A 22,355-nucleotide genomic window follows, 5' to 3' on the forward strand; every position below is an offset into this window, starting at 1 on the left:
TGAAAATTTACTTTACTGCACATCTTTTCAATTATGCAGTGATTGAATGTTATAGGATTCTTAAAAATCTTAAAATATGCACTTGTAGCCTTTTACTCAGAAGAATATCACCATAACTTCTAAGTGTATTTCAATAAATCAGTGACTCCTTATAAGCCAAGGGAAATAGAGAGCCTTCCTAGGAATTCCTTTTTGCCCTCCCCAGATTTATTTGTCTCCTTTCACACAGTGAAATTAAGTGAGTTTCTTTCAAGGGCAAGTTATACGTGCTATCCTAGAAACTCTGCTATTTACTCTATGTTTATGGAAGTTTACTGTGATGTAAAGATGCTTCATTATGTTTCGATGTGAGATGGGAGTTTATTCTTTTAAATAGTTTCAGAGTTGTTGCTAACTTACATAGATTAAGAACCTCATAGAACACACAGTAGGAAAGTATCCATTAAGCTTAGTCATGCATATCTCTAGAGTTCACTAAAGAAACTGACAGAAATCTGGTTATTGCACAGGCAGTTGAATTTAATAAATTAGAACTTCTAAGCATCATCTGAACAAATTCCTAGCAAAATGCACATCAAGAAATCATGATAAAAAGTTTTCTATGTCTATCCTAGTTCAAAATATAACTGTTGTAGAAAATTCATAAAGAGCTCAGTTTATGTAGGTAAAGACTTAATAAAGAAAATCTGAAAAAATCTTGACAGTGCTTTAAAACTTTTCTACAAGTTTCATTACAAAGTTTTCCATAATATTTAATAGCCTAAATCAGCTTTGAGATTGATTTTGAGAAACACTACTTGATTTAAAGAGTTGACTAGGACAGCTGACAGGATACTTTGTTCTGTGCATTTCTTATACTAGGAAGATAGTTCAGAGGATTTAAATTAGGTAGTAACTGTCCTCCTGATTGAGGCCATCACTGTTGCTTTTTGAAAGTGCTTATCTCTTATCACAGGCTGTATTTTTCAGAATCATTAATGAGGTGATTAAATTAATAACTTTGATTTCAATTTAGGTGTTTACTGTTCATGATGTTCTTTTGCCCCAGAGTTGTAATAAACAAAAAGATATATTTACTGTCTCCAAGTATCTGAAGCACGCCAACAGTCAGGGCCTCTTCACTGCTTCACTTAAGGAAAAGAAATCTGTTCGCTATTGTATCTGACCAATTCCTACAATAAGAGGTGCAGTATTTGAGGCCCCCATCCAAGAAACAGATAGCCAAACTGAACATTTATTTCATGTTGAACAAGGTGCAAGTCATCTGTTTAACATAGAAAAATGGCTTTATGACTTTGTTTTACTGGAACTAGTGTTTATTTCTTCTGTTGCAATTATTCCATTCTGGGAGAAAAAAATTGAGGCAAAAGACTCAATTTAATGACTAAGGGACCCCTTTTTTAGGGTGGTTGGGATTTCATCATGCCTCTGTCTCTTTTAAAGCATTTCAGTAAACAGTTAAAACAAACAGGAAGGTAACACCAGAAACTCTCCCCTACTAATCAGGAACAAGAATCTGATATTTCTCTACTTTGTAAGGTGTGATTTCACTTTATGAGAACAGGTATGGCCTCCTGCTTGCAGTTTATCTCCTTACCACTTTTCATCTCCATATGAGTGGAAGACTATTTTCCCCTCTGGAAGAAAGGAAGTGACTATTCTGCCTTTTGTTTGTAGCATGCTAGTGACTGCCCCTCCTCAGGAGATGAGCTGGTGATGAAGGTAATCAAACACAGCGGTTTTCTCTTACCTGGAGGCAGAATTTAAAATGGCAAAATAGATGAAGCATTGTGCATCCCTGTGGGACTAGTTTAGTCCTGGAGAAAATAGAGAGGAAAAACCTGCATGTATTGAAAATACCATGTTTCATCTTCTCCTCAATGTCCTCCAAACAAGAGAATCATATTCTATACCCATCTGATTTTCATGGCTGTGTGACTCTTGACAGAGGTAATATGTGGTTGTCACTAAAGGTAACAGGATTCATAGTTTGAATAGGCAATCAAATAAAAAATAGTTGCCATTTTATTCACTTAATGATGATTTTCCATTCTCTTTGACAAGAGGAACAAGACAATTTTTCATGACTGAGAGAAACAGAGGCTACAATTTAGAGTCATCTTTGAGCTTGAATAAAGAGGGGAAGAAGTTTATGTTCTTTGCCTCACATTTTTCTTCATAGGTGCAAGTGGTGAGTTTTGCCACAGAACACAACTGGGATTCCTTAGACTTTTATGATGGTGCTGACAACAATGCTCCAAGGCTTGGAAGTTATTCAGGTGACTGAGAAGATTTTACAATAAATGGTTCACAGATTCAACTCTTTACTCTAAACACACAGCTCTTTCTGTGTGTGTAAGCATGCTTGAGCATGGTGTGTGTGCTTGTTTCTCCTGTAATTAGCAACAGGTAGTACTAGTTCTGTTTTAATCAGTCATCACTTAGCAGACTTCCATAAACCTGTACATTTTAAAATGTTAGAAATGAAATAACACTCAGAGGCTTCCAAACTAGACCTCTCTTAATCCAATTATTTTCTCAGACTTGTAGCTGGGTCCAAAAATACAGACCTCAAAAATAGGTATCTCTTGATATTGCAGATGAAAAAGGATGCATTCTTTATCCTTATTTTAGACAAAGAAGACAGTTCTTTTTGCTTTACTTTTTCTTGGTTTGTTTTCTTTGATTATAATAAATATGTGTGTATGCTAAGAGATCAGAGTTATTCATATTATCTTGACTTGTGCTGAAACACAAATAAATAGTCCATCACATTTATAAGAACAGTCCAGCAACATATTTTCAGAGCTGCTTGATATATTATCTTGACATAATAAATAAACATAACATGACTCTTATGTTTAGAATCATCCTGGGGACAGGATATGCTCTTGCTTTTAAAAAGACACTAGTGAATATTTCTCCTTTTGTGGGTAAAAACAAGTAATATAAATTTATATTAGCCTTTCCTTGTCTATTGTTCATGTCTCTGATATTGTGGTGCACTGAGAATTCAATAAAACTTTTATAGGGACAGGTATTTGATAGCATCCATGATGGCAGAATATTATGGAATTGGTTATGTGACCTATCTCCTGCTCCCCCCCTCTCCCCCTCCCTCTTTCTCTTTTTCTCTCCTTAATTCTGTTTATATACACACACAGACATCACACCCTTACGTCTACATTTATGTCACTTTCTGTGCTTTTCAATAATATTTTGAATTCTCTTTTCAGGAACAACCATACCTCCACTTCTAAACAGCACATCAAATAATTTGTACCTCAATTTCCAGTCTGATATCAGTGTTTCAGCTGCTGGATTTCACCTTGAGTATACAGGTAATTCAGAAGTATTCAATTAATAAAGAGCACTCTCTGGTTCCAGACATCAGTTCTACCTAAACCATACAATAAAGGAATATTTAGTTCTATTACACATAATGAGCTACGTACTGTAACTTCAAAGTCATTAGTAAAATTCTCATTTAAATCCAAGTAAGCAAATTCAGGCCTGAAAACTCTACTATAAGGACTGTGAAATTTAGTTTGTCTTGCTTTCATCCTTAAATTGCTTCCATCCTTAAATTGCTTTGCTCTCTGAAAAACTTTCTGAACCTACAGCAGACAGAAATAAATGCAGATATTCTCATGTGGCAATCCTAATCCATTGTGTCCAGTGCAGCCCTGGTCTCTTCCCTCAGATGCCCCCGCTGCAGCTCCACACCCCAGCACTCTCGGCCAAAATCTACAAATTATGCTCAATACAATCACATATGTACTATACAGTATGTATGTGTAGAATACAACTAGTCACCCTTGGCAAAGAGGAGAGATGGAATAATCTGAAAATAGCAGTTGTGCATCTTAAGTGAGAAATGCCTGCAGGTTAATGAGAACACTGAATTATTTTAAATGGTTTTTATTATTGCTGAGTACACCTCCAGTGGAAAAGGCTGTAGTTATAAACATGCTTTATGTCTGAATGACTTTGTCTCAGATGACTGACAGGAATTCTGGCAATCACCAGCTGTGTGGTTCCCTCTGCTTATATTGGTTCTGGTGTCTGATCTGCATAATTGTGTCACAGTTATTTCTTGTCAGTTTTACCATATGCAAATCCCATGCTCTGGTTGTCTGATTAGCCAGTTGGAGAACACAGCCTTGCAAAATTACAGCCTGATTGCTTGTCTATAACTAAACATTAATTATAGGTAGAATTATCCTGCCATTTCCTCGAAATGCAGATAGTCTCTCAGCCGCTTACAACTTCAGATGAGAAAAAACATCAGGAAGTTATGAAAATGAAATAAAATTAGACTGAATCCAGTGAAATTGAAAAGGCACCTTTGTATTCCCACATGTCCAAAAATTATGTGCAATATATACTGCCCATGGAAAACTTCCACCTTTAAAAAAGGAAAAGATTAACAGTACACTATTTAAAGTATTGTTCCATGTCAAGAACAATAACCAAATATGTGTGTATGGATTTGTACAGGGATGTATGTGTGAATCTGAACAAAAGCAATATTTTCTGTGTGAATGTATGAACCCAAATATATGTTGAATAATTGTGATTCAGGAAACTGATGTCCCGCTGTAGATAGCCAATTAACCAGTAGCTCAGTGAAATATACTGATTTTCAAGATAAATGATTAATTTACTTTTCTTGTGTAAGTGATAGAGATATGTGATTAAAACATCGTTCAGTGTCTTGTGCTTTAATCCAGACAGCAACTAAGCACATAAAGCTGCTTGCTCACTTCCCTCCCCCTGCTTCCAAATAGGACGGGGAATGGATTTTGAAAAAAAAATCAAATTTGTGAGTTGAGATAAAAATGACTTAATAGAACAGAAAAGGAAGGGGAAATAATAATAATAATATGCAAATAAAACAAATAAAAATAATTAAATAAAATATACAAAAACAGATGATGCACAATGCAGATGTTCACCATCCACTGACTGATACCCAGACAGTTCACAGGCAGCAGTCCTCAGCCAGTTTTCCCCTTAGTTTATATGCTGAGCATGGGGTCATGCGGTACGGAATTTGTTCAGTGGGGGTCAGCTGTCCTGAAACCTTATAGTTAGTTGCTTAGTGTGGATTTCAATTCCTAGGCACCAGCTGTTTCACTACTTGAATCCATGACTCTTACTCCTCCATAATTCTCTAAGAAAGACATAGTCTCTATTACCTGTGGAAGTTTTATGATTTTATTTTCCGTCTGTTGTTCAATTGTTTTTCAATAAGAGACTATGGAAAATTCTAAATTGAGCAGAATCACGAATTTGGTATGGGAGATTAAGCCAAGGGACAGCACTTTGTCATCATTGCTAGTAAGAAAGACAACAGAAATTGTGCCTTGTGTATCTTTTGGATTTTTGTCTCTTGCATTTTTCTACAACAAACAAGATATTTGCTTGCAATTCCAGAACTCACAAAACTTCTGTATTTATGAAGAGATTTTGCCAGAAAGAAGGAGACACAGAGTTTCTCTCTTCAATTGTCCTGGTCATATCTGACTCTCAGATAGCAGTTCCTACTCTAAAAGCTGTGATTATGTTTATAAAGACAGTTAGTAAGTGGAAATTAATGGCCAAATTTTAATGTCAGTGTTTCATAAATTTATTTCATTTCATTGGAGCCCATGCTGGCCAAGGACATCATGAGGAGTCAGCCGAATTAAAGTCTTGGTCTCTGAAATATTAGGGCATGGTTCTCCTGCAGAATCACATCAGAGTTGAAAACTTATATTAAGTGTTTTTCAAGTGAGCTTGCCATAAAGATTGATTTTGTCCAATTTTTAGTGAGTTTTCTAAGTCTATTTCACCTATTCTAGGGGGCAAAATTCTGAGAGGAAGTATGCCCCATTTGCCAAAATGATTACTTTTCATTTCAACAACAGATTTCTCTAAGAAGGTTTCTGTTTCATTTCCAATATCTCTTTTCATTCCTCATGAATAGTTTGTTGTCCTGTCTGCTAGGGATTATCTTTTGAGCTTCTAAAAAACCCAAATGTGAATATATAAGTAAAAGAAAACAAAAGGAACTTTATTTGTTGAAGAAATATTTTAACACAAGTAAATGATACTTTGACGTAAAGAATTAAGTTTTCATGTTCTGAAACTGAATAGTGTTCTTATCTATAATGTTTTATCTATAATATTTTTACTTCTCTTTTGAATTCTTAAATTGTTTTTTTATCCATAAAATTAATTTTCTGTATTTCATTGAACATCTTAAATACAAAAATATATATTGCATTGAAAATACATTATATCACCTGAACTTTTCCAACAAAGAATGCCACAGAATGGTGTGTTAAACACTTCCATAATGTTTATATATTTTTACACCACTATAAAAATTTTGATTTATTGCTCATTTTCTCTCACTAAAGTTTTGTATTATCAAAAATTTCATTGGTAGGTTTTTATATTGAGCATTAAAGGAGCTGCTGGAGAAGGGCAAGACAGCATCAAAAAGCTTCTTTTTCTTTATACACAATTCTTCTTATCTGAAAAGTAGAAGATACTGAAAGTATGTTTTCAATGAATGCCTATGTTAAAATCTCTTTTTATTACCATTGGCTATGAAAGTTCAATAATTTAACACATTTTACTGTGAGAGTAGTATAACGTAGTTCAAGAAAGTATTCATGCACCACAAATAAATCAATAATGAACAGACTGCAGTTTAATATATTTATGAGTACATTTTTATGACCTGAATAAATATCACAACACTCCAAAGACATGAGCTCTGAACTAGTCCTCAGCTGGGAAGATGTCAAAATTTGTTTCATGTTTCGAAAGGTATTGTAGGCTTTCAGACTATAATTTTTTCCCAAATATTATTTTGTTAATTGAAGTGAGAGACAATAGGATGAATACCTGTGAATGTATTTGGGCTGCTAAGACAGACTGAGAAGGGCATTTAGATGAAGTCATTTGCCTTTGCATGGCCTGACTATTCACATAGTTACGTTACACGCTTCAGCTGAAGGTTCAGTTATTGGAAACTAAAACCTGCTAATTCTTAGTTTAACTGTTCAAAACAGATAATAAGCAATCATCTGTGTAAGCCAAGCACACTTGCTGTTTTGCATTTGTACTTTGTACATTACCTGGATCACATTCTAGATGTCTGAAATGTAAAAACTGGATTTAGGTCCATCATTCACTTTCAAAACTGGTTCTTTGCTCTGCTCTAGTTTGAGAACAGAAAATGGAATTTGCAGACTAAAAGTTTCTGTTAGCTATCATCTTTCATATTGTATAAAAATGCACTCTTTTAAGGTGGTAGATTTTACTTAGTGAGAATCTTACGTGAAATGATCAGTTACTTCAGTAAGTTTTAAAACAGGCAGATTTTGATAGTGTTCTGAGGAAGTAGGTGGCCATAATTGAATTCCACAATGTTTCTTTATTATCCTGTGTACTGATGACCAGTTGTGTAATAGTCCTTACTTCACAACTAGGCTTTAATTCCCACATTAGCAAAGAAAACTACTCAGTTGATTATACTTTCTTACATTCCTGGACCTTCCTGGGTAGATGCAAGGAAAAAAAAAATTCTCTTTTTGATGACCATGAAAAAAAGCATGTGGCATCTTGGCAAAAAAGCTTCCATTGCAATCAGAAATTCAAAATATCAGTGTTATAGCTCTATAAGTACTTCTTTAAACATAGCAGATTAGATGAAGTCTGATGCAAATATTTATTCTCTGTGTGTGTTTGTCTGTCTGTTTGTGTTTGTAAACAAATGAATGAGTTGAGTCACACTTGTGGAGGATGGAATGCTGGAGAGCACTTTTACTTTGCACTGTTCTTCCAGTGTTTTGCAGTTGATGTATTGTTGGCCAGCCTCCCCTAGAACACATGCTGGTAAAGCATAGCAGAGGTGTTCCTAGTGTGAATGATAAAGGCTGTAATTACAAGTGAGACTGGAGGTAGAAATGAATAAGTCTGTGCCAGGAGATAGTGGAATTTTAGAACTGAGACTGCAGGTTGGGAAGTGTTTTTTGCCACACCAATCCTTTTCCTTTACTCAGGAAAGAATATTTTTTCTCCTTATATACAGTAGTTCCAAAATAATATTCGACTTTTCCTCAGACAACTGCTAATTCCCAAGAGCACCCAAAGGTTATCAACACAATGTGCCTATGTACACTGTACACAGTCCTATGCAGATCTAAAAAAAATTTTATGTTCATTAGAATGACTAAACTTCTCTATTTTTCTTAGCTATAGGTTTGGACTCTTGTCCTGAACCACAGACCCCAAGTAATGGTATCAAAATTGGAGACAGATACATGGTTGGAGATGTGGTGTCTTTCCAGTGTGACCAGGGTTATTCTCTGCAGGTAAGCCAAGTTTCCTATTTCAAATGGTGCCTTTCAGCTCTTTAATGTGGTTATGTTTGGGCCTGTCAGTGCAAAATGGACACTGAGATCTTGAGGAATTGTGTGCACATGGCAAGTTTACAGGACTGTGTGCTTTTCTACCAGATAGTGGATTAGAAACTATCCAAGAATTCCATCACAAGTGTATGGCTTTGTGCTTCTTCTGCATTAGAGATTATAGGTTGTTATCTATTGTTGATAGCTTTTTTGATAATTATAGCTGAACCACTATGGCAAAGTTAAAATAACTTGATGAACAATTAATAGTATTTCTCTATACACAGGAGGAAAAAGAAAGTAAGTAAAGAGAAGAACTAAGAATAAAAAAGGGAAAGAAATAATTGCTTTTCTTAGTAAATCGGATAGTGTCAGTTGTTTTCTTGCAGCAATTTCTTGGGTTTTTTTTCTCCAAAATATTTATCAAATAGGGGTGTATTTTTTCCAAGTAAATTTCCAATGTCCTTGCACTAACAAAAGGTATATCCAGGGGAGATGTAGTGATTGCAAATCACCAGTGGGAATTTGTCTGCCTATAGGAAAGAAGATCAAAAACTTGTACAGTTATGCCATAGAATCAGATCCGAAACCAGGTATTGTTTTTACTTGAGACTCCCCAAAAAGAGTTTGTAAATTCTACAGTCTTCCTTTATCTAGGTCTTTGAGAGCCAAAAGGACAGAAAATGATTACATTACCCAAGTACTGAAAAAAAGAAAAGTCTTGTAAGAAGAAAATAATTTCTATATAACAGCACATTATGAACACATTATAATGGAGTTCAAGAAACTTTTGGAGCAAAATAACAAAATATGCAAGAATGAGCAAAGTACCAATAATATTAGTCTCACCCATAAAGTGTTGATGTCAGACTAACTGAATGAAGTCTCAAAAATGCTAATATTTTCAAATATTTATCTTACATAATTCTGTGAAAAATTAGATACAGGGTTTATATGTGTTGCATCAAAAATAGAAACTGAATTATATTCTTTGACCAAAAAAACCGAAAACAAACTAGTTTATAGTGATCGAACAAAGTAGTCTTGTCTGCCTCTGGATTTCAATTGCTGTTTCAATTTGGGACCTCTATCCCAATTAATTCTCCTTCAAGGTAGAATTCCTAGTCATGCCTGCAGATTTCTAGCATTTCAAGAGCAGAGATGTTCTCCGATTGCAGCTCTGAGAATGACTATTGAATTTTTCTTCTCATGTTGCCTGCTTTTAACTGGCCACTCTTGGAAACAGCCTGAGAAATATTTTTTTGCTTCTTTGTTTTAATTCCCACCTTAAATACAAGTGAGTATGAACAGATAAGCCACAGTAAAGGCTGAAATAAAGAAAATAAAACATAGAAAATAAAGAATTTAAGAGCATAGACTGTGCAAACACCCATGTAACGTTTCTTCCCACCATACAGTTTTTCTGATGTATGCAGTCTGACTAGATGGTTTTGGAAGATATCCCAAGTACAGTTTTCTCTGAAGATTTTCCATTTTTATTTGCTTTCTCTGGAAGGTAGTTAGAATTACACGAGGCCGATGAACAACACAAAGGGTGTGTCTATGATGAGTTTAGAACATAAAGTCAACACTTACATAATTTATATAGTATGTAAAGTTTCATCATGTTCAACACCTGATGGGCATCCATACTATGCAAACATTGCTTCAGTTAGCCCTGTAGTTGCCAGACCCTTGGTTTACACTGAAACAGTCATAGGATTCAGCTGGATTCTGTAATACTGTAAAAATAATATTAATAGACACCATCATGTAGTGAGCTAACAGTCACAGTCTTCTCTGCTGTTTTCAAGGCATGGAACAATTCACAGTGTACAATGTAAATACTCTACCTTTTTGGTTTTGTGCATTTTGATGATGTTTTAAATTATACATTCTTTTTGTTGAAATACTAACATGCTGTATATCATATATTTTTAATATGAATTAGCAAATATTGTGTCATTTTAGGGACATTCACATATCACTTGTATGCCGGGACCAGTAAGAAGATGGAATTATCCAATTCCAATATGTTTAGGTATGTTCAGCTTCCATCATTTTTCCTAAATATACCAGAATAAGGAAACCAGAAAACTCAAAAATAATAGACACGTAGTGGAAAGAATTGGGAGAATGGGAGGAACTTAATTAAATGTGAAAATGGTCAAATTAAATTAGAGATTTTCAAAGGCTGCTGAACACTAAAGTTGGCAAATCTTTCCTGAAATGTCCAAGCAATAAAAGGACAACACATTGTCCCTTTCAACCCAAACTATTCTATATGATTCTATGTGTTCTAGTCAGATATATCATCAATTCATTATCAGGAATGACACTTCCAGAAACCTTTGCAACATAGCTAATTGGTTTAGGACTCATTTCCCCAGAAGAGTAATGGCAATTGCAGACGATAGGAATAACATTACATTTTCATCTCTAATGAATTCAACATAAGCATGTCTACCAAATTTGAGAAGATACATTATTTTTCAAATTAAATTATACATATGTCCATAATATTATTGGGAAAAGCACAGAAAACCTGTCAGAAACCAAAATGAAACCTGTGAAGTGTGTTTAAATATACTCTTTTTATGTGATAAATAATGTGAGGAATGTAAAACTCCTTCTAGTTGTAATCTTTTTCACTGCATATAAATGCCTTTTTGTTTGGGTTCTCTAACAATAAAAGTTATCTGGATTTGTAATCTTGAATGTATGGAAAACAGGATGCTGTAGATCTCATTAAAGATTTTTTTGCTTTACTTTTCTTCAAGACAGTTAATGTATATCCTCTTGAGCTGCTTCACATAATCCTGTTCTTAATCCTGTGGAGTGTTAAAAGCCTCCTGTGAGGTATTGAGCTCTCTCAGCTTAGAATTTATAAATATTCAACAAGGTTGAGATATTTGTAAGAATTTTTTCAGGAGTTAGTCTTCAATTTTTATCATTACGCATTAGCATATGGTTAGGAAGTCTGATATTATAATTGCACTGCTCTTGGTAAATTCTGAATATATAGATGCTGTGCTAAAAATTTGGTGACCTTTTTTCATATATCTTTCCTTTTTTTTGCAAGTATTGATTTTTAATTGTGTTTCAAATAGTGTAGCAAATTTTACTTGGACTAAACTTATAAACAAAATTCTGTTTATCATAATTACCATCCTTAAATGCAATATGGATGTCTAAGTAATTTTATTTACTGTTGCCATGCCTGAAAACTAAAATAAAATTAAGATATTAATTTAGCCTAATTTCTGGAAGTGTATGTATGTTTACTTTTCTAAGTTTGTTTATCTCACTTTTAGAACAAAAGGGTACAAATGCACTTTTTAAAAGGCCTCTTGAATAGCTTATAGTACAAAGTCTTTTTATAATACATTATCTTATATTATTCAGATGCTCCTTTACAAACAAGCACAATTGTCTCAGCCCTGCTATAAGCTGGTGTGTGCTGCTTGCCTGTCACAAGGACAGTTCTGGTAGACAAATTACAGAGTAAGCATTAGGGAAATGAGGCTGGTGGAAGCACAAGTCTTATGTGGAGTGGCTGAGGGAGCTGGGGGTGTTCAGCCTGGACAAACAGGAGGTTCAGGGAGATGTTATCACTCTCTACAGCTCCCTGAAAGGAGGCTGTAGCCAGGTGGGGCTGATCTCTTTTCCCAGGCAGCCGCTGACAGAATGAGAGGACAGAGCCTCCAGATGCACCTAGGAAGGTTCAGGTTCAACATCAGGAAGAATTTCTTTATGGGGAAGGTGGTCAGGAATTTCAGATCATTTCTTGACTGAATGGGCTGCCCAGGGATATGGTGGAGTCACCATCCCTGTGGGTGCTTAGGAAGTGGGTGGATGTGCAATTTAGTGCCACAGTCTAATGGGCAAGGTCATGATCAGTTAAAGGTTGGACTTGATAATATTGGAGGTCTTTTCCAACCTAAATGATTCTGCAGTTCTGTAATCTGTTCTATTTTGGGTGCATGTATCCCCCAAGTTAAAATCTACGCAACTCAGAGCTGATACTAAGTTGCAAGGTACCTACCTGTAAATGAATTTCTAACAGACATTTAGCGGTAAAGACATGTTTGTGTATTTGTCTAAATATAACCCTAGGTATTATTATATTATTAATGCTCTAAGGATCTTCAATGTTACAGATTATTTTTTGTTCATTTGACTCCTCTGAAAAATATTTTTGGTTTGTTTTTTTTTTTTTTTTTAGCACAATGTGGTGGTGGCATGTCAGACTTCAGTGGAGTGATTCTCAGTCCAGGGTTTCCTGGCAACTATCCTAGCAGTTTGGATTGCACATGGACAATAAAACTGCCTATTGGGTTTGGTATGTGCTGTTTTATGGATTTAAAATTGCTTTTTTAACAGTGCAAAACACTGAACATAGATTTTAAAATATTGTTAATCTTTATGCCAGCAAAAACCCACAAATAATAATAATCCATTTGAAAAAGTTAACAAAATCTTAAAAGAAATATTTAAAATAGAAAAGTTGCAAGGGTCTTGGTTTTTCATTTAATATATGCCAACATTTTCTGATAAAGACAAAATTGTTTAATCAGAATTCAGTACAATTTTCTAACTTTACAGAACTGATTTATCTTTTTGTGAAACCATAAATCCAACAAATAAAAAGTAGCTATCATGAATATTTCACACCAGATCAATTTAGAAGTTAATGCTACATTTAATTAATTATTTTATCATTAAGCTTCTTTGCATATCCTAAATGAAACTCAAAGCAGCATAGAAATGTAGAAGCCTCCCACTTAAAGCTGTCAAACTTCCCACTCAAAGTAGAATTGTCAGAAACACTGGATCAAGCCCAGGACTGGTGGAACTGTCTCACTAGGGCTGCTGCTCACCTAATCCATCCCCAGGCTGTAACAGATAAGGATGTTGTACTCCAGATGTAGAATTTTGCACCTCTGCTTGTGCAAACCTTTAAGAAACATTTATATACTCAGTCCTTAAGTTTTTTAATGTTCTTCAGAGAAAAATTGTGTCATTTAATATATCATCCATAACCCTTAGTTTAGTATCCTCCACACATTTGTTGAGGATGCCTTCTCATTTTCCAAGTCTCTTCTGATGACATAAACCAGTGTAAACTTCCATAGCAACCTACAGAATGTTGTGCTTGTTACTGGCTGCCAAGCATTGAATGGCTGATTATCACCCTTGGAGCCTCAAAGTTATGTTAATTTTTAACTGACTTCCTTTCCATTCATCAAGCTCATGTATGTTCAGCTTTCAGATGAGAATGTAATAGACCAAGTCAAAAGCCATAGCAGGATGAAAGTATGTTATATACACTTTTCTCCCTTTGCCAATTTAATAATAGAAGAATATGCTGGTTGATTAACTGTTATTTTCTATTAGAAAATCCATGATGAATGCTCCTGTCTTTTTGTCTCTTATATGTTTGGAAATTGCGTTAAAAAAAACAAGTTCCATAATTTTTCCAAGGACTGCAATGAACCTGTAGTTGACATTTCCCAGGTCCTTTTTTTTGTCTTAAAGGTGAATGTAAATTCAGACTTTTTCAAGTCACTAGAACTTCTCTTATTTCACTATGGTTTTGTATATATACTATCAGCATTTTAATTATATTTGCTAATACCTTGAACAACTTTGGGTGGATCCTATGCATATTTTATTGTGAAATCATTATTTGAAGCCAGCCAGAAGAGTTGTCCCATCTAATTTTTTATAACATGTGGCACTTTTTGAGGAGCATGTGCACTTGGATTTTTTTCTTAATATGCTAGTTGAATGGTGTGCTGGTTTTCTTTGACAGGCCTTACCGTTTTCTAATTTATACTTACCATCTTCTGCCCTATTCTTTACTTGATGATACTTAATTTCTGGGTCTTACAGAATGAGTGTGACATCCCAAATAGCATTCTCCTTTGCATAGGTTCAGATTCTTTCCCTCCTCTTTTTAAAATAATTTCTGTGGATTTTTTTGTTAGAAATCCCATGAGTCTAGTTCACTTATGATTTATATGAAAGCCAATTGTTCTGCATGGGTTGTTCTATCTGGGGGAAATACATCATATTAAAATGGGGATTTCTATATAGAACCCAATTTGTGTGTTTGCATTTTGTTCAAACACACAAGATTACAGTCAATAATTGATTTTTTTTTTGTCTTAGTACTTTATAGAAATAGCATTGACGCTTTAATTCTGCCAATACCTGAATTTTTAGATAGCCTGACGGGACAATTTGTAGTGCTTCATTATGAGTCATAGTGCTGTCTAGAATCACAAATCAATTTCTGCTTGTTAAGTTATCAAAAAAAAATTATAGCAGTAGTAGGTACATTATTTCTGGATCAAATCCACATGAGAAAAGAATATTCAGAGCTATAAGGGAACAGGATATTTTGACAGATAATTCCAAAGACATTTGCTAATAAAGAAGAGATAATAAAAATCTGAAATGTTGCTTAAATTTCAAATTTAACAAAATGGTACGTTCAACTGCATCCAGAACCTGCTGTCTTTTTATCCCAATTACATTGCCATCTGCCTCTTCCCTCACTTTACTGCTATCCTGTCTCTCTTCCCATACTGACTCCTTACTCCATTTTCTTTGCTTGCAGTCTGCCAGGCTTATGTGTCCAATAATTCTAACTTAACTCTTCAGACTGCTATTTACACTCTACATTGTTAACATACTATGTAGTTTCAATTCCATTAGGCAGGAGATGCAGCTACTGAAGTTTTGGAAACAGTTTCTTGGATAAGTAAGTTTAACCACCAAAATCAATACCTCTGAACTGCTTTGTACCAACTGAAGTTTATTCACTGGATTTATGAACTATTTTCAGTTCATGTATAGGAAAATGAAATTATTCATTTCCTAGAAGAAAACTAAAGCTGCACTGATTAAAACATGCTTGATGTTTTTTACCTTTTTTAAGTGAGATATGTCTGAAACTAAATTGAATATTAAAATAAAATTTCAGTGTAAAAAATGAAAATATTACTTTTGAAGGAATGATGGCTAAAACTGGTTTTAGTGATGCTGTGACTCTGATCTAGTGGAGGCATGTCCAACTCTTCTGTGTAGTAAATAGAAAAACTCAAAAACACCATAATGGGGACCTTCTATAGACTTCCACTTGTTTAACTCTTTTTAGAAAGGTTTTGTCCCAATTATAAGTTACAGATCACAAGCTTCTTCACTGTATATTAGCTAATGGTATAATGTTTTTACTAAGGACACTGTGTTTATTTGCATAGATAAACATATTAACTAATCTTTCAAGCAGGATGTCTAAACTGCAAAAAGACATGGGAAAAAGAATAAATCTGTCTAACAAGCTGAAGTTTCAGACAAATAGAGGCAAGTGCTACTGGCAGAGCAAGGGATGAATAGTTCTGAAGATTGATATGGTTCAGAAACTTGAAGAGAAAGTGTAATACAGAGAGCAGGATGATTTGCGAAAATATATTTATACTTTTTTATCAAAGAAAGTTCATGAAAGAGGAAAAATCTGATAGCAAGGTCACAGGAGCTGGCAGCTGTTAATGACAGCTTAAACTTTGGATAAGTGTATGGTTCACAGGATCCAATGAAAGGCCAAAGTATGATAGAGAAAGGGCAAAGACTGAATATAGCTTGATTCTCTGTATAGGAAATATTTGGAAGGCTGACAAAGTCAAAGAATGACACTTAAAAATGCTTTCTTATCACTTATAGACTGTCTTCAGATAAAGCAAGACAAATTATTAGGGTAACAGTAATTGAATTATGCACATAACTTGCATATAAATGTTTCATGCTTCAGAAAATCTTTTATAAACTTTACATAATATCTGAGGGAAAAGTTCTAAAGGACAGTGAGAAACGCTGTTTAGGTATTACAGTTCAGGAGTTACAAAGCTATTCATGACTTTCAATAATTTACCTGACATTATATCTTTTACTTTCAGTTTTATATGAAATTTTGTTGATTGTCTTTGCCAGAAACACCAGTAGGACTCAATCATCTTTCTAGTGAAACTAGTGCATTATCATGCCATAGTTGCAATAGATCCAGACAAACTGCAAATTTTCTTGGTTGTAACTTGTATAGAAAAATGCTATAAAAACAGGAAAATGTTTAAGAGCCCTATAAATCATTCAGTGCATAGAATTTTCTTCTCAGCCTGCATAATTTTTGTAATACATCACCAGATTAGGAGAGATAAATTGCTAATAGATATAAGCTGCCCTCCTATTCCTTACTGAACCAAATAATCAGAAAGTTTTTTCACCAAAACCATCATATATCACAGTGTATGTGTGAGTAACATTCACAGGTGTTCCCCATGCACTCTGCTTTCACGAATCCTTGGGTACCAGCAGAGGCTCTGCCTGCCTGATACTCTGAGCTGGACCTGAGACATTTCTGCTCACCATCTAGTCCAATTTAAAGATTGCTGGCTGATGTGCACCCCACACGCATCAGAACTGTGAAATACACAGATGCTTGCCAGGTAGCACATAGATTTCCACCTGGTTATTTTCTGCAATTATGAGTATACAATGAACACACTTTATTTTCCCTCCTGGTTTTGGTACTGATGGTGTCTATTTACTGACAATGTTTTTCAGGTGTCCATTTGCAATTTTTGAATTTCTCAACGGAGACCATACACGATTACTTAGAAGTTAGGAGTGGATCTACAGAAACTAGCACTGTTATTGGAAGACTAAGTGGCCCTCAGCTACCAGCCTCTCTGTTCAGCACAACTCATGAAACCAGCCTATACTTTCACAGTGATTACTCACAGAACAAACAAGGATTTCATATTGTATATCAAGGTGAGATTTGGACATTCTAATGAGAGAGAGCAAGGTGGCTATTATAGGTTTTATGGAGTTTTGGGGATTCCTAAAAATAAATATGAAAGATTCTATGTGTTTTGGTGCCAAGCTTTAAACATTGAGATAAAACAGAAGAATGAAGAAAGTAAAGATGAAAAAAAACAATTAATTGCATATTTTTTCATTAAAATCCGGTCAAATGCCAGCAAACACATAATTACCAATATCTGAAGCTGATTGGCATATTAATTTATTTTGCATGTCTACAAAAGAAACATCTCTATTTAATGTTTGGAAGCATACTGGAATTTTAATTTAGTATAATGGGTTCTGGAAGGTATACATCTAAATATTGTTTTGTATTACTGGATGAATGTAGGTTTGTGCAAATTAATGTCAATCCAACAATCAACAAATCCATTTTATTTCCTAGTTCATCATTTCCTGAAGGTTCTTGTTCTTTTGTACCCAAGTAGGTCATGCTGAGCTGCTGAAGATCACGAGATCATAGTTCTATTTATAGAATTGCATTTTCATTTAAAAGGGATTAGATCACCACTGTTCATGAAAAAAGGTCAAATGTGTATTTTAAAGTAGACCTGTTTTCGTTATACGAATAGCACCTAAAAGTGATTTAAAGAGATTTTACTTTAGAGCAGTCTCCTACTACTCTTTTAATAGTAACAAGTACAAATTGATTTGAACTCCATGTAACATTCTGGAAGTGAGCCACTGTAAAAAGAATTAGCTTTTAAAGAAAAAGTCAATTCGAGGTGTAAAGTGCTTAGGACAGTAAAAACCTAAGACCATATATTATTATTAGTAACAGTGCTAATTTTGGAGATGTTGTCATTTGTCAAAAAACTGGTAAGTTCTTTTCTCTGTTTTAACCACATAGGACAAAATGGATTCTTTCAAATATATACGACATGATATTCTTATACTTCAGACTGTACACAGCTTTTTTGTTGTCACATTGGTAATAGGAAGACAATGCTTCAAATCTTCTTGAAAAAAATTACCAAGATGTGTGAGAAAAGCTTGTTTTCAAATTGGACTTGTTCACTATAAAGTCTTTGATATTCCAGTTCATTATAGAGCCTTTTAACTCTTCTGGGAAAAACAAATAAAAGTATAGACATGTTTATTTCTCTTTTTCCTTAAACACAAGAATGTAAAACCTGACAACTCCTATTGGATCAGAGAAGCACTTCATCTATCTCAGAACAGTATCTTCAAACAGCAAAAATAAATGTACCTAACAGCACAGAAGTATAGCTGGTTTCACTGTAGTTCTCCAGGTGTAAAATCAGTGATTTTATCACGAGCATCATGAAAATTTGGTTCCCATCATATAGGCTTTTATTTCTATTCTAATTAAAATTCTTATTTTTAAGATAATCAGAATTTTTATTTTACTGATTTTTTCACCCTTATTATTATTTATTTCAGCATATCAGCTACAAAGCTGTCCTGATCCTCGACCATTTCGTAATGGTTTTGTTATTGGAAATGACTTTACTGTGGGACAAACCATTTCATTTGAGTGTTTTCCTGGCTACACATTGATTGGAAATTCAGCTCTAACTTGTCTTCATGGCATCAGCCGCAACTGGAATCATCCTCTCCCCAGATGTGAAGGTACGTTCCAGGTGACCTATAAACCCTTCATCCTTTGAAAGTCTTCCTAAGACTGTTAACTGAAGTCATTTCAGCTTTTGATTTACAGAGGCCTGTATATTTACAGTGTAATCTTTGCAAAGGAAGTATTCAATTTTACACTTTAAAATTTCAGCAGAGAAGCTGAAATGTTTTGTAATATGCAGTCTCTTAAAACTTATCTGAGATACTATGTTTGCTTTTGGAAGGTGAAGCTTAAAGTCTGGAATATGGAGACCCATGCAGCTTTTAATCTAGATGAGGCAATGAAGTAAAAACTGTGGACTAAATCAAGAAAGAAGTCTTCAAAAATTGAATTTACCAATTCTGGCCACTTATGTTCTTTCTTGTCAGTTAGTAAGAAATGATAAAGGTGGTCTAGAGTGAAATTGTCCTCCAGACAGTGCTCTGTGAAATCGTTTGTACATATGTTTTTTTCTGAATTTTTTTAAAATTACATTTTTTTGGCCTTTTACATTTGCTTTTTTCACTTGTGCTTGAAACAAAAAAAAAGTTGCAGGGACTGTGAATTGCACACAGCTATAATTTTACGGAGACAGAATGACTGTGGTGGTTCTGCAGAAGTGTTTATCTCTTCCCTAGCTATGTTGAAAGGAAGGAACCTGTTTCTAAGCAGCAGGCCAAAGAAGGTCAGTCCTCCACTTAAGGCCTAACTCCCCTTCATATTGAATGGTGAAACAGCATTGAGAATGGCATCCTCAGAATCACATAGGAGAGAAATGCCCAAATAAAACCCCCCAACAGCACAACAGCACTCCACCACCAAAAAATCTCCAAAACCAAATGCAACCACCCAAATAGAAAATAAAAAGCTCCCCTGTTTTCTGGATTTTTTCATTATATTTTGCACCATATACCCAAATTTAGGTACTTGAATGAAAAGCTTCATTATTCAAAATTCTTGCTGGACTCAAGTGAACCTTAGCAATTTTGGGGGGATTTGGTAGGGAAATTAGGACCTAACTGGTACTGAATTCAGAGGGGGAAGCTTTATAATATAAAAGACAGATGGCACCTACACTGTCATTTTTTTGAAAGGGGAAGAAGTTAATTCATTATAATTAAGTTTCACCACCCATTTTCTGGATCTTGTGGAGTAGTAATGCCTTTGCAGTTCATGTCTTAACTGCTAAACACTTAGCTTTTCCTGTTAGTTCGTTCTTGTTGTATTTTCTGTGCCTCACAATCAAAACAATTTATTGAATGCAGAGATTCTGTTTCTTTGAAATACCTTACTGGAACCAATAATTTAATTAGAAAATTGTAAGATGTCCAAAGCATGTTGTTTCTGAGTATCAATTTTGATGAAGTTCCTGAATAGTAGCTGAATCTTCTTTGTTTCTACTTAATTTGATATGAAAAATGAAGATTAAAAAATCCACCAACTTGATAAAAGAGATTTAAGATGCATAATTACAGACTGTCAACACTACTCAACCCCTAGACAAATTTCTTAAATTACATGGGGGTTTGTGCTGATACTTACTGTGGTATTTTTAGTAAAGTAAAGGGTTTGTGACATTTTTATATGCTACAGATATTTTTGAGTTGGTTTTTGGGTTTTTGTTTTGTTTTGTTTTGTTTTATTGTTGCAGGAAAAGGATAATGAGTTATCTTCTAGTTTCACTTGGTTTGATTTAAGATAAAGGCTTTGTGTTCAAAAGCATTAAAATGAAGTTGGCTTTTTTGTGTACACCTAGTACCAGAAATACATGGCATGTCTTGAATTTGTATTTGCTTTCATTGTATTTGCTTTATTGTAAGACAAGATATACAAAGGCTTTTTTAATTCCTCAGATATCTTGAAGCAGACAATCTGAATTAAATAGGACTAAACTTTCTTCTGTTTAAACAGTTTCATTCTCATCTTGCATCCCCATGCACCTAACGTTCCTTCAACCTGTGCTCAGCATCATCTAACACTCTCCGACCCTTCTAAACTCATCTTCCTTGCTTTGACCTGTTTGGATTCTGTTTCCTCTCCTTTTCCAAGAAGTCTTGTTCCCTGACAGTCATCAGACCAAGTTTTCACTCCCCTAAGAGCTGGCTGCAAAACCATTTCCATCTGTACTGCTCACACCCCCTTGAGCGTTTAAGGTTAAAGCTGAAGAAAAGCAGCGCCCAAGCTGTTGAGTCTGAATGGTTGAAGTGTCACTGTGCATCACTTCTTACCATAGAGTTCAGCACCAAAGTTTATAAACATAAACCATAACATTTTTTTTTGCTAAATGCAAATGATGCATAATTCCTATATGTCAAATGCATGTGTCAAAACTGCTCTGGTTGAAGATTTGTAAACATATTTTAGAAAATCTGCATTGCCATACCATGCACCTTGTGGGGTGAAGTGAGCAAAATAAAAGTATGCAAAATAAAGCAAATGATACAATTTTAAGCTTTGCTTACTTTTCCAGAGCTAAGCTTGTATAGCATTTCTATTCTGTAATAACCGGATGGTGTCATATTCAACATACATCTGAAATCTGTATGGAGAAAACAATCTAGTTTGGACTAATAGTTTTTCAGAAATAGAGAGTTATGAAAGTCCAGAATCTGTATGGTCCCTCTTGCACTGCATGATGTCTAAAATTAGCACTCTTTCACACATTACAGAGAGAACTCTTACTTTATGTACCAGAATTTATATCCATAAATGCAAAATTACTATTCATACTGTAGGACACAATGTTTGAATTTTGAAATTCCCCTCTAATCTTCACCCACCCCTCAACCTTGTATGTGCGTTCTTTCATGTGTTAATTTTGGTTGGCTATCTTCTTGTGACCATACATGAAATTATGGTCACAAGAAGATAGCCAACCAAAATTAATTAGTGTGATTTGTTGCTGATTTATAGCTGAAATTTACACAAAGCCCTAATAACGTAATTTTCAGTTGTGTAGGGAATTTCCACCTATATGTATACATATTTATTCAATTCCATTTCTGATAGTATTTGTTGCATCAGAATGACTATTATTTTACTTTTATATTTGACAAATACTGTCAAAATAGACTTCTGAATCTGCAAAAAGCTGAGTAAAATCTCTTTTCTTTGCACAGGAATGGTCATATGCAATGAAGTTAAGTGTAGCAAATGTGTTCAAAACTAGAGCTTTGATATAGTCTAAGTAAAATGCAAAAAGCATTTACTGGCTATTTTTAAAAAATGTCTTTTTTATAGCTCTGTGTGGAGGAAACATAACTGCAATGAATGGCACCATATACTCTCCAGGATACCCTGATGAGTATCCAAACTTTCAAGACTGCTTCTGGCTTGTAAGAGTACCACCTGGGAATGGAATCTACATCAATTTCACAGTTCTCCAAACAGAGCCAATATATGATTTCATAACTGTCTGGTAAGAAAACACTTTTGGCATTTATTTAATCTTCATATGACACTATTTACCCAAATAGAAATTTAAA

The 22,355-nt window shown here is 34.5% G+C and overlaps 1 protein-coding gene across 5 annotated transcripts in view; it reads left to right on the top strand.

The window, feature by feature from the left end:
• CSMD3 (CUB and Sushi multiple domains 3) overlaps window positions 1-22,355 on the top strand; it is a 593,532-nt gene that overhangs the window by 483,013 nt on the left and 88,164 nt on the right. For all 5 annotated transcript variants that reach the window (XM_064706591.1, XM_064706593.1, XM_064706594.1 and 2 more), the window contains 8 exons: window positions 2,183-2,279; window positions 3,237-3,341; window positions 8,254-8,372; window positions 10,380-10,449; window positions 12,634-12,750; window positions 17,034-17,243; window positions 18,699-18,887; window positions 22,111-22,288. In XM_064706591.1, coding sequence (XP_064562661.1) covers window positions 2,183-2,279; window positions 3,237-3,341; window positions 8,254-8,372; window positions 10,380-10,449; window positions 12,634-12,750; window positions 17,034-17,243; window positions 18,699-18,887; window positions 22,111-22,288 — 1,085 coding nt within the window. The remainder of the gene's footprint in view (window positions 1-2,182; window positions 2,280-3,236; window positions 3,342-8,253; window positions 8,373-10,379; window positions 10,450-12,633; window positions 12,751-17,033; window positions 17,244-18,698; window positions 18,888-22,110; window positions 22,289-22,355) is intronic.

Source organism: Zonotrichia leucophrys, chromosome 2 (assembly GCF_028769735.1).
Source record: "Zonotrichia leucophrys gambelii isolate GWCS_2022_RI chromosome 2, RI_Zleu_2.0, whole genome shotgun sequence".
Taxonomy (NCBI): domain Eukaryota; kingdom Metazoa; phylum Chordata; class Aves; order Passeriformes; family Passerellidae; genus Zonotrichia; species Zonotrichia leucophrys.